Raw genomic sequence first — 11,903 nt, forward strand, 5'->3', positions numbered from 1 at the left:
TGGAACAAATAGTTATGTTATTAAAATCTTAGAACGTGATTGTTGAGGGTGATGGATTGCGTCTGTCTTTCTCCATCAAATAAATTATCGTCAGATGAAAATATCTACCAATAATCATATAATCATAGAATGTGATTTAGTGATTATCTAACTAGGTCTTTTAACAAAGCGGTGTGAATGAATTCAATTCATATCTGGGCTCAGTCGCTGTGTAACACTAAAGCAAAGGTCTTTGTTGTGGCAGTGGATAGCCGAGAAACAAAAAAGCTATGAATTGACAAAGAAAAAATAATAACAAAAATCATTGACGGAGAATATTTGCATAATAATTCACTGAAGTTTAACGTGAAATGTAAATCTATGTTGAATGATTTATGTGCTTCGTTTGGACATAACCCAAATACCTTGCAATGACCAACATTTAGTTATTAGAATCCGTGGGTATTGTTGATACCTGATTGCTTAGGGAAAATGTAACCGAGCTTTATGCTAAATAATTATCTCGCTTTCATCATTTACTGGCGTTGCTCGTCGTTTGATTGATTCTACACGCTAAGAAACCGTGAGCCAAACAACATTTGAGTTAAAGAAAATCTAAATTGCGTAAGCTTGAAGAAAAATACTAGTTTTTGCAATGGTTCTAAATTAGGGTATACCATATATGCATCAAGTGCAATCACTAGCAAGTCACGTCTATTGGAAAAAAAGAAAAATCATTGTACACTCAAGCATGCAAACTTGGTACGTTAGTACTTGCTCTATAATCCCAGACTAACCCAAAAGATCCAGACTTATTTCCATGTGTATTATGCATCTTGAATGTAGCAGTGGTTAACCATACTCCGAATGCATAAGTTATTTGCATGATGATGCAACCTTGATTGAACATAGGACAAAAATATAACTTCTATGTAACAAATAACACAACACTGATCCCAACCATAACAAGTGTGGAAGTATAAGGGACTCAGCGAAAGGAAACGATGGATTCCAATATTTGTGCCTCAAGATTAGCTTCATCGATCCACATTGAGCTTTGTCGACGCAATAACTCTTTCTTTTCTGCCATCTTCTCACCATGCTTTTTGACCTTCATCCTCCAATTTTCAAGTTTCTCAGCTCTTTCTTTTAACTGGATTCATAAGAATGACACATCAGTAAGCGCATCAAAAGACTGCAAGAGGTTTAACTTAAATACATGAAATTAAGGCTGTGTGCAATAATAGGTCGAAGTATCTCTCTAGCACACCTGAAAGATTCGAAAACTAGACTTCCAAAATATAAAAACTATACCTCCAAACTCCATGTCAGCTGATTATTGATTTATTTGTATTGTTTCTACATGTTCCATAATCAAATAGGAAACTAGTTCCTATTTTATAACTGGATTTTTTGACAGATTAGCAATTCAAAGTATAAACCAGAATGAACCAACTGACAGATAAATACAAAACAAAGACCATAAAGGCAATAATATTAGAAATGTTGATTACGTAGCAAAATAATGAACAATGACAATGAACAAGGGTCAATCAATAGTGTGGTATACACATACAAAAGATAAAATCTAACCCTTTACATTTGGCCCAAGCAAAAGAATATCACAGAAAGGAAAATCAAAGCCAGATTTAGGCCTAGTCAATTTTCAGAAAAAAGAAAACAACAAGCCATTATAGCTCCAAAGAAAGAAAACAACACTTATTTCAAAAGTAGTTCAGTCATTAGATCAAACACCTCGTCTGCACGAACACAACATTGAGCACATATATCTACCTAATTATCCACCGAGACTAATTAACAAACATTTGACGTGCATATTAGCTCAAACTACCAAATAAGCAAACCATCGAACACTTGGTGTTCACAGCGAAATTCATAGAGGGGAGGGAAGAAGGAAAAGAAAAACGCACGAGTGTTTCTCTGAATTCTTGTTGTGCGATCTTGCGCTCCTGAGCCCTGATTTGCGCAGCTTCGGCCTTGAGCTTCTTGCGCTCCTCATTGGCAACTCTAAGGGCTTCTCTGCGAGCTTCGTCCTTGCGCTGCTTCTCGATCTGAAGCAGCTCCATTTCGTGGATGTACTGCTTCCGAACCTCCTTCATCTGCTTCGCGTAGTCCCTTCGGAGCATCGCCAGCTTCGCCTCAGCCTCCTTCGGGTTCTTCGGAGGCTGCCAGCTTCCGAGGAAGGTATTGGAATCCAGGAACTTGTGGTTCTGGCGGTGGTTGTTGTGGTGCGAGGTAGTGGCGAACGACCGAACAATGGCAGCGGAGGCGGCGGAGGAGGAGGAGGAACGGATCCAAAACCTAATTACTATAAAAAAAAAAGAGAAACTGTATAAGGTGGTGTAAATATTATTTTATTATTTATTTCTTTCTATTTATTTAATTTTTTTTTGTTGCTTTTTATGTTAACGTAGCGAAATATAGGATTTTTAAGTTTTAACTTGGTTTTAAGAAAGGCTTGAATCCATTATTCATACAAAGAATGCATGCAAGCTTAGCATAAAAAATGTGGAAGAATAAAAAAGGTGAGTTATGTACGTCTACGTGCTGAAATATAAATATACATTAAAAATAAATTAACTCATATATATTTATACACAAATATATTGATAGTTAATTTTAATGACTAATTCTAGTGTATAAATAATATTTTAAAAAAAAAGGTAAATGATATGTTTAATTTTCTCTGTTTTCGGCTTCTGCCATTTACCAAACACGTAGGCTGCTACTCTTGACCACAGCCACCGCCACCACCATTCACCACACCTCATTACAGCTGTGATAATCTATTTTAATTTTTTTTATAACTGTTAAATTAGATTAGATATCATATATAAATGTGGGTACATAGGTACATTGTGTCCTAATTTTTAATCTCCTTTTAATTTCTTTTTCTTAGTTATATTTCATTATAAAGACTTAAAAAGACACTTATATAGATGAGTACTATGCATTTTTTTGTTTGTGATTGCCTAAGAATTATACTCTAGCATGCAAGAATTATTATTGATCTATTTTACTTTAGTAGCAGCCAAAATGGCAAATAAAAAAGAATACTTAATGACATGGTAATGTAGCTTACCGAAGCTAATACTTCTTCAACCAAATTGGACTAAATAATAAATTATTATTATTACTACCTCAAAAACGCGAACTATTAAGAGATAAAGAGAATGATGCTTTTGAGGTTTTGACCTTTCAAACAAGTTTCAACTTTCAAGAGAAATTGAGAAAAGGTCGTATCCATAATGAGTCATGAAAGCTCTAAGAAACAAGTAAACAACTTCCTTAAAAAGAACCTATCAAAGTGATAGCAGGTTTTGGCATTAACATATTCAACTTGAACTCTTGTCACAGCATCATAGTCATTTTTGTCTCACCAAACAACAAAGAAATTGAAGAGGAAACATCAAAGATGGGTCTGCTTGGAAAAAACTTCACTTCAAAAATAAGAAATATGGCAACACTTGCTGTATCTAGGATTTCAATCTTGAAGAACCACCACAAAGCTCGAGCTTCTTATGCCTACTCTGATGTTGCTCAACTCCTTCGCCTTGGTTACCATGACCGTGCTCTACTTCGAGTAAGCATCAACCTCATTATCCTTTACATGAAAACCATGGTTTCTGAACTAATCTTGAGATCTAATGTAAAATTCAACGCATGAAACGTTCATGTGAAATTTTCGTATCAGATATTCTATTATCGTTTGGAACTTTATAATAGGAAACTCAACAAAAACATGCATATCTCTGCATATATGCTTCTATTAATTTGTGTTATTCTTGCAAATAGGTGGAGCATTGGATAAGAGAACAGAACATACTGGATGTGTTTGATATGATAGAAATTTACTGTAACTACCTAAGAGAAAGTGCAGAACTACTTGAGAAGAACAGGTTCATTTTTTTTGTCTTGTCAATTCTATGGTGGTTGAGTAAATATTTGGCATCAAACTAACTTGTTATTAATGTTTACATTAGGGATTTTCATAATGAGCTCAAGGAAGCAACATCTAGCCTTATCTTTGCATCTTCAAGGTGTGGAGAATTTCCAGAACTGCACAAGATTCAAGAGATTTTGACATCAAAGCTTGGGAAGGAGTTTGCGGATGAAGCTATTGAGTTGCATAGAAATAATGGAGTGAATGCTAAGGTGCTGGCTCTATAATGATATTGCTAGAGCATGCTTTTAAGAGAATGATTGCAGCATGCTGATGACTTTTAAATTTGCTTGCCTTACACAGATGATAGAAAAGCTTTCAACAAGAGGGCCTAACATGGAAATCAGAATGAAAGCGCTGAGGCAGATTGCTGCAGAAATTGGTGTTACTTTGCATTTTGAGCAGGAACCTATATTGACAAATGTGGTAAGAAAACCTTTTCCATGAGAAATAACATGTACTGATTGAATAGCTTCATTTCAAAGTGAAATGAAATTTAATTTCTCTTGTAAAATTGCAGAACAAATGGCAAGGTGAAGTGAAAACCAAACAAGGGAGCAGTGCTAATGATCCTAAGCATAAGAATGTAACCATGGAAGAGGGTTCATATGATAGGAACAAGGATAGAACCAAAGAAGCCTTGGAAGAATTTCATTCAATTCAAAATCCAAATTCAAGAGATAGCATGAAAACATCATCAAGGAACTCTAAGTTAATTCCCAATGAAAAGGTCAAGGGAGATTCAAATCATGAAGACTCTGTTGAAGAAAGAACAAACCCTTCTATAGTAACAACTCATTTTCCAAAGCAGAATCGAACGCAGCATGATCATGTAGATTGGAAGATCATGTCAGTTAGGACAAGATGAACACAGAGATGAACAATTGTTGTATTTATTTTTGAAAAACATTTGTTGTTTCATTTGTATAACATTTGGAATTAAGATGCAAAAGTTTTTGGATATGGTCCTATGAATGAATAGAGAGAACGAAATTAGAACTATACATATATGATAGTTAAAAGGTCTTGTCACCCTAAATGCACACACAATATACCATCTACAGCAGGGTCGGTTTTTCATTTGTATAACTCAAAAAATTTTTTTTTTAGAAACTCACCCAAACAAATCCATCGTCATGTTGTTCCTAAGTTATTTGAATTTTTAAATTAAATGTAAATTTTTTAAAAAAGAATATAATTTTAAAAGGTAAAAAACTCAATAGAATTGATAGCTGAAAAAGTTAAATAATTTGTAAGATTTGATTAAATTTTAATTTAACGATTGTTAGATATAACTGAGTTTCCACCTTTTTAAAAAGTAGCCTTCTCCGTTTTCCGTTTCCGTTTCCGTTTCCGTTTTTGTTTTCCTATCCCTCTCGACAGTAGTTCCAAAAAACCCTTCTGAGTTCTAAGAGCCTTCTCCGTTTCCACTCCGTCGCAATTTCCATGGTCACATACCTCCACATAACGCGCCGAATACCAAAGCTTCTAAAGCCCTACACAACCCTTCAACTTCCCCAAGCCCAACAACAACCCCTCACAACTCACCAACTCAAATCCCTCGTCCTCTCCCACTTCTCCCATGGCAAGTTCAATAACATCCTCCAAAACGTCGTCGCTTTACCGGCTGTACTCCTCACCGCCTGCCACAACCTTTCCGCCTCCGCTCGACTGCCCGGTTCGCGCCCTCTCCTGGACTCGGTCTCGGCCCGGTTCAGCCTCGAGTCAATGTGCCGAGAGATCCGGGAGAACCGGTTCGACGTGGCGGCCTCCTGCGTCGTTCTAACCGGAACCGGTTCGCCATTAGGACAGTTGGTTCTCCCCAATTTGAAGCTGAAGGTGTTGGTTGAGGCTGTTAGGATGGTTCTTGAAGTAGTATACGATGAACGGTTTGTGACGTTTTGCTACGGTGGACGCGTCGGAATGGGAAGGCACACTGCTGTGAGGTATTTGAAAAACTCAGTTGAGAATCCTTCTTGGTGGTTTAGGGTTAGGTTTAACCGTCATAGATTTGGGAATGAACATGTGGAGAGGCTGTGTTCTGTTATTCAGCGGAAATTGAACGATGTCGTTTTGATTGGATTGATAAAGAGGTTGTTTGAGTGTGAGGTTTTGGTGATTGAGCTTGGTGGGAATTGGATTGGGAGAGGGTTCCCTCAGGAATGTGGATTGTGTTCTGTTTTGATGAATGTGTACTTTGATGAGTTTGACAGAGAGATTCAAGAGATACGGCTCAGGGAGAATCGAGAGAGTCGCGAAATGGAGCCAAAGCTGGTTGGTTCTAGCGATGGTGGCGTGTATTACAAGCCTGTGAAGGTTTATGCTGTGAGGTATTTCGATGAGATACTTCTTGTGACTTCTGGGAAGAGGATGATGGCAATGGAGCTGAAGAATAGTTTGTTGAGGAGTTTGGAAGTTGATTTGTGTTTGGATGTTGATAAAGTGAATACGGCGATACATAGCGCAACGGAGGAGAAGATTGAGTTTGTTGGGATGGAGCTGCAGGCTGTTCCGCCTTCGGTGTTGCGCCCGCCTATGACGGAGAAAGCAATTAGGGCGAGGAAAAAGTACCTTAGGCAGAAGGAAGTTAGAGCCATGGAATTGAGAAATGCTAGACAGAGGAACAGAAGGATACTGGGGTTGAAGATATTTAAACATGTTTATAAGAAGACAAAGCAAAGTGATGGGTTCAAATTTGACTTTAGCATTGAAAATGAGGTCCGAGAAATTTTTAAATCTTGGGCTGATGAAGTGGTGCAAGAGTTTCTGGATAACATAGATGAGTGTCAAGAATGGCATCGAAGGCTATCGGGTGGTGATTTCCTTTCTTTAGCACACATTAGGAATCAGTTACCGCCTGAGCTTATTGATGCTTATGATAATTTCCAAGAGCAGGTGGATAAATATTTAAATCCGGTAAAAGCTAGGAAGGCAATAGAGGAGGAAGCGGAAAGAATAAGGGAAGAAGAGGAAGAAAGATATGCAAAGGGAACACTTGAAGATTTGACTAGGCTTTGTATGAAAGTTGAGGCGCCAATAATGCTCATAAGAAAGGCTGTGAAGTTGGTTGGTTTTACTAATCATATGGGTCGTCCGAGGCCGATTGAATTCCTGTTTGCACTCGAGGATACAGATATTATCAAGTGGTATGCTGGCATTGCCAGAAGGTGGTTGGATTTCTATTGTTGTTGCCACAACTTCAAGGCAGTCAAAACTATTGTGAGTTATCATTTGAGGTTCTCTTGTATCTTGACATTAGCAGAGAAGCACGAATCGACTAAGCACGAAGCGATAAAGAATTTTAGCAAAGATTTAAAAGTCTATGACTTGGATGGAAATGATGAAGTGTATTTTCCAACAGAAAGAGAGGTTAAAATGATGGGAGACAGAAATCTCTCCGATCCAAAGCCTGTAGATGGGGCTTTAACTTTGGCTGTAATAAGATTGGCATCGGATGAGCCTCCGACGCCTTGTATTGCCCACTTTTGTGACAACACAACTACAGTCTTCTATAGGGTTCGGTTGCTGCAAAAATGTTTGAATATAAATCCACTAGATAAAGAGAAATGGGTGCAAGGGATGGGTACAATTCATGAAAGCCTAGACCAAAAGTGTCTTCCACTATGTGCTGATCATATACACGATTTGTACATGGGGAGAATCAATCTTCAAGACATTGACTGTGCCTCGTTTGCAGATGTGGATTGATTGATGCTCATCTCATTTTTACCTTGATTGGCATTGCAATCAATGAAATGAGCACTTTATACTTTTCTAAAATTCAACTCATCATTTTCTTGTTAACTGCTCCTAGAAGATTAGGGAATTGATTACTTTTAAAAATGAGCAATTTAATGGGATAGAAATAGAACCAAAGCCTTGGAAGAATTTCATTCAATTCAAAATCCAAATTCAAGAGATAACATCAAGACATCATCAAGGAACTCTAGTTAATTCCCAATGAACAGGTCAAGGGAGATTCAAATACTTAAGACTCTGTTGAAGAAAGATCAAATCCTTACCAAGATAGACGGTGGAAACAACATGGGCCTCAACCTGATCCCAACCTAACTCCAATAGTAACAACCTATGTTCCAAAGCAGAGTTAATCGCAGCATGATCATGTAGATTGGAAGATCATGTCAGTTAGGACAAGATGAGCACAGAGATGAACAATTCTTTTATTTATTTTTGAAAAACATCTGTTGTTTCATCTGTATAACATTTGGAATTAAGATGCAACAGTTTTTGGACATGGTCCTATGAATGAATAGAGAGAGAACGAAATTAGAACTATATATATATATAATTATAATAGTTAAAGGTCTTGCCAGAGTTACAACATCCTAAACCGAAATTAGCACCCTAAATACACACAAAATATACCATCTACAATGGTTTGAACAAAGTTGATTGATTTTGGAATTTCAAATGAAAATCCAACACACATGTTCCAATTTCAAAAAACAGCATGCACTAGTTAAATATCCTTTCTTTATGTTACCCTCCTCTTCTTTCCTGAAAGGATTTCAAACAAGCGAGCAGTATCAACACCAGCATCAGTAGCAGAAGCCAAAGCTTTCTGTGCTTTCTGTGCTTTCTCTGCTTCTGCTAGAGTCCTCAACACATCGAAAACAAGAGAGCTCTTCTTCTTCTTTACATTGTCTGCTTTCCCCGATGGTGGCTCCAAAAGTTTCGGTTTTTCCACCTGCAACTCATCAGAACGCAGTTCCCTTTCATCAACAGCATTTCGTTTGATTCCACCAAGTTCCACCTTCGGAAACCCTAAAGCAGAACCCGAACCCAAATTGACGCAATCCAATTCTTCGGAATCATAATCATCGAGATCCACAACCTCCACTTCTCGAGGCTGGTGGTCGGAGCTGGAAACCAAGGAGTTCTCCGGCGGAGTATGGTAAACGTCGTGTTGCTCCTGAGTGCTTCCACCACCGTCGGCGACGGTAACAGCGGCCTGACCACAAAATGGAATGCTTTGCAAGAGTTGTTTCTGTGAAGAAGAGTTTTCATAGAAGTTGAAAAGGAAGTGAAATGGGTCGCTTTCTTCCTCCATTTCTCGACACCAAAGCTTCAACCTTTCTGTGTGGTAACACGCACGCACACACACGCGCCAAAAGTTTCACTAGTGTTCTCTATTTACAAGTTACAACATTGACGCTTCACTTTTACAGTGGTATTGGGCTTATTTTCCAGTCTTTGAGACCCAATGTAAATAGCCCAACTTGAGAATTATTTAATTTTTTTCTAATTATTATTTCAAGATCGAATTATGTCTTGTACAAATAACAACTTATTGACTAATAGCAAACTCTTTTTTTTTTTGGACTTGACTAATAGCAAAAATATATATATAAAATAATTTAATAGTTTATTTTATCATATACACATAAGTATTAACATCTTAATTACTAATTACCAACTTCATGTAAATAACTATCAACTTTTGCTATGAAATTATTCATTTCCAAACTAAGAAAAAAGAAAAAATATAAAAAATTAGCATCTTTATTAAAATTTGGTCAGTATTTAATCAGCAAAAAAGTGAGTAATTTTACACCATTAAATATAATCTCGTACCATTAAAAAAAATACTAATAATAGCTACAAATCACAAAACCTACTTGCCATTAGCACTCCTCAAAAAAATCCTTCAATAAGATGTTAGAGAAACTATCTTACCTCATGTAAAATTTTTTTTCCGGTTAGATAGATTGGTTAGATAGATTAGACAACCTCTAATCCTAAACATTAGCATATCATAAATTCACCTACACTGCACTTAAAAGTGGTTTCTATCCATTCTACTTAATCCCGAGGCAAATGAATTGTCACTATGCCAAGGTCTCCACAACTTACCTGCATAATTTGTATTTAGTTTTTTTTTTTGTTTTCTACACAACTACACATGCATAAGTATATTTTCTCATAACTTAGAGTAAAACGAGAATGGATCCTCTCCAATGAAAAAAAAAATTCAAAAGTGTCAATTGTGATCTCTTACTCTTTATTACTCTCTCTCTCATTTAATTTTAGTCCCACTTGTAAAATTAATAGTAAGACTAAGATCACACTTTATTTTCTCAAGTGTTAAAAAATCTGAAGAGGAGCCTTTTCCAAGTAAAACCATAAGAAAAAGATCAAGGCAGAGCCTTTTACCGCTAAAACAATATTGGAAATGGGGGTTACAAAATTCAGATATAAAGTAAAGATTCATCTAAAAGAATTGGTGACTTGTGTGGGATAACATAGCAACAAAGCAGAAAGAGAGAGAGATGTAGAGTGCAATGCAATACAACAGAATAACCATAATTTTAAGAGGGGAACATTCTATTGACACTAAAAACATTAAACAAGAAGAATGAAAAATAAGAAAAAGGTTTGGTTTGCATCCACAAATATTGTACAGTGAAGCTTATGCGAGGTTGCCACCACTCTGCTGCCATAAATTGATGATATCAGTGGCTTGATTGAGGAGAATGATCATCTGCTTCTGAGATATCCAAGGCTTGCTCTCAAGCAATTCCTTGAGCTCTTCCCAAGCATCTTTCCTTGGCCAAAAGTAATAAGGGCTCAGAGGGATAGTTCCATGCCCTGGTATCATTTGATCAAGTGCAATGCCAATGTTCTTCTCCATCCATATGAACTTCAACACAAGTCTTGGCTTCTCCGTTGGCTTTACTACCACTCCAAGCTTCTGAATCACACCAACAACATCAAAATGCAAACTGTCAGAATAATATTATTATGAAAAGGTAAATTCAGGTAATGAGCAGTTGAGCACTATTTCCATTACTTAAAATGCTACATTTTATCGTGAGATTCCTGCACCCCTTTTAAAGTACTGAATATTGTACTATTTCAAATGGAGCGTAAGTCTCAAATGAACACAGAACTTGAGATTTAAAAAAATAAAATATATTAGAGAATAAAAGTGATATTCATGACTCTCCACATATATATTATCCTGAAATTTCTGCACCCCTTTTGAAAGTACTAACAGGAACTACAAGAACGTCCTACATAAATATAATCAATTATGCTTATCTACAAATAAGTTAATCATAACACAAAAAAAAACTTTTAAATTAATCAGAAAAAATGTCCCTTTTGAAAGGGGTGGATGAACCTGAGGCTGAGGCTGAGGCTGAGGAGGGGAATCTGAAGAAGTGGCATCATCTTCGGCAACAATTTGTTGAGCAGTTTCAGATTGTGCCGCAAAAACAGAGAGCTTTGAAGGGTTTGGTGTTAAAGAAGAGAAGAAGGGCTTTGGATTGGGAAAGGATGAGGCTTTGAGGGGTCTAAGGGGGAGGCTTTGAGATTGCGATGGAAAAGTTGAAGGCTTTAGAGAGAGAGTGGGAACCACGTTTGGCTGAAGAAGTGCCATGGACAACATGTCTGCCTTCTGAGTTCTAAATGCTGGTTTGAAGTTCGAAGAGAGTGACAGACAGAGAGATAAGCAAACAGATTGAGTAAGAAATAAGAAACTTTTCTATTCTTATTTATTTATTTATTTATTTTAAAGAACTAGTATTTTTTTATATGTTGTTAATGTAAATACAATTTTTTTTATATATTATTATTGTTTTGAAAATTATTTGAAACTGATGTAATTTAGAGTTCAACATGAAGTCCAAATTTCTTCTGACGAGGATTTCGACGTCCTTCCTAACGAGACAAATTCGTGCTTAATTTAGCAAATATTTGAGGTAGGTTTTTATATGTTAGGGTTGAAAAATATGTGTGTGATGGTTTATATAGCTAGATAAAAAAATCTACTTTTTTCACTGATCAAACACTAAAAAAAATATATTTAAATCTTTGTAAAATAAATTTATTCTTTTAGACTTAACTTTAATTTTGGATCATTATTTGAAAAATTATACATATAATAGCAAATAATCGAATTGCAATATAAAAAATTCTCCACATAAACCATATATCA

At 36.4% G+C, this 11,903-nt stretch overlaps 4 protein-coding genes across 4 annotated transcripts; 2 read left to right on the forward strand and 2 right to left on the reverse strand.

Moving 5' to 3' along the window:
* Positions 1–583: 583 nt before the first annotated feature.
* LOC107486782 (uncharacterized) lies at positions 584–2,757 on the reverse strand. Its single transcript, XM_021141759.2, has 3 exons — positions 2,711–2,757; positions 1,911–2,301; positions 584–1,132 (listed from the first exon to the last, which is right to left on the reverse strand). Exons 1-3 carry the CDS (start codon positions 2,755–2,757, stop codon positions 968–970), a joined length of 603 nt encoding a protein of 200 aa, XP_020997418.2. The 3' UTR covers positions 584–967.
* A 567-nt stretch (positions 2,758–3,324) lies between these two features.
* On the forward strand, positions 3,325–4,906 carry LOC107486881 (uncharacterized). Its single transcript, XM_016107452.3, has 5 exons — positions 3,325–3,583; positions 3,796–3,899; positions 3,984–4,155; positions 4,247–4,369; positions 4,464–4,906. Exons 1-5 carry the CDS (start codon positions 3,416–3,418, stop codon positions 4,809–4,811), a joined length of 915 nt encoding a protein of 304 aa, XP_015962938.3. The 5' UTR covers positions 3,325–3,415; the 3' UTR covers positions 4,812–4,906.
* A 392-nt stretch (positions 4,907–5,298) lies between these two features.
* Positions 5,299–8,178, forward strand: LOC107486878 (nuclear intron maturase 3, mitochondrial). The gene has a single exon (XM_052259861.1). It carries the CDS (start codon positions 5,390–5,392, stop codon positions 7,649–7,651), a length of 2,262 nt encoding a protein of 753 aa, XP_052115821.1. The 5' UTR covers positions 5,299–5,389; the 3' UTR covers positions 7,652–8,178.
* A 1,909-nt stretch (positions 8,179–10,087) lies between these two features.
* Positions 10,088–11,414, reverse strand: LOC107486882 (30S ribosomal protein 3, chloroplastic). The gene is made up of 2 exons (XM_016107453.3): positions 11,088–11,414; positions 10,088–10,655 (listed from the first exon to the last, which is right to left on the reverse strand). The coding sequence occupies exons 1-2, from the start codon at positions 11,352–11,354 to the stop codon at positions 10,374–10,376; spliced, it is 549 nt and encodes a 182-aa protein (XP_015962939.1). The 5' UTR covers positions 11,355–11,414; the 3' UTR covers positions 10,088–10,373.
* Positions 11,415–11,903: the final 489 nt, after the last annotated feature.

This window comes from Arachis duranensis, chromosome 4 (genome assembly GCF_000817695.3).
Source record: "Arachis duranensis cultivar V14167 chromosome 4, aradu.V14167.gnm2.J7QH, whole genome shotgun sequence".
NCBI classification, from domain to species: domain Eukaryota; kingdom Viridiplantae; phylum Streptophyta; class Magnoliopsida; order Fabales; family Fabaceae; genus Arachis; species Arachis duranensis.

Bases quoted from the DNA above. Each gene is read 5' to 3' on its own strand.
- LOC107486782 (XM_021141759.2), bottom strand. From the start codon at position 2,757: ATGGTGGTGGCGGTGGCTGTGGTCAAGAGTAGCAGCCTACGTGTTTG. The intron at 2,302-2,710 runs GTAAATGGCAGA...TATAGTAATTAG, and splicing joins AGTAGCAGCCTACGTGTTTG to GTTTTGGATCCGTTCCTCCT. The intron at 1,133-1,910 runs GTGCGTTTTTCT...TTATGAATCCAG, and splicing joins AAGAATTCAGAGAAACACTC to TTAAAAGAAAGAGCTGAGAA.
- LOC107486881 (XM_016107452.3), top strand. From the start codon at position 3,416: ATGGGTCTGCTTGGAAAAAACTTCACTTCAAAAATAAGAAATATGGCA. The intron at 3,900-3,983 runs GTTCATTTTTTT...TGTTTACATTAG, and splicing joins GAACTACTTGAGAAGAACAG to GGATTTTCATAATGAGCTCA. The intron at 4,370-4,463 runs GTAAGAAAACCT...GTAAAATTGCAG, and splicing joins AACCTATATTGACAAATGTG to AACAAATGGCAAGGTGAAGT.
- LOC107486882 (XM_016107453.3), bottom strand. From the start codon at position 11,354: ATGTTGTCCATGGCACTTCTTCAGCCAAACGTGGTTCCCACTCTCTCT. The intron at 10,656-11,087 runs GTTCATCCACCC...GGTGTGATTCAG, and splicing joins AGCCTCAGCCTCAGCCTCAG to AAGCTTGGAGTGGTAGTAAA.
- LOC107486878 (XM_052259861.1), top strand. From the start codon at position 5,390: ATGGTCACATACCTCCACATAACGCGCCGAATACCAAAGCTTCTAAAG.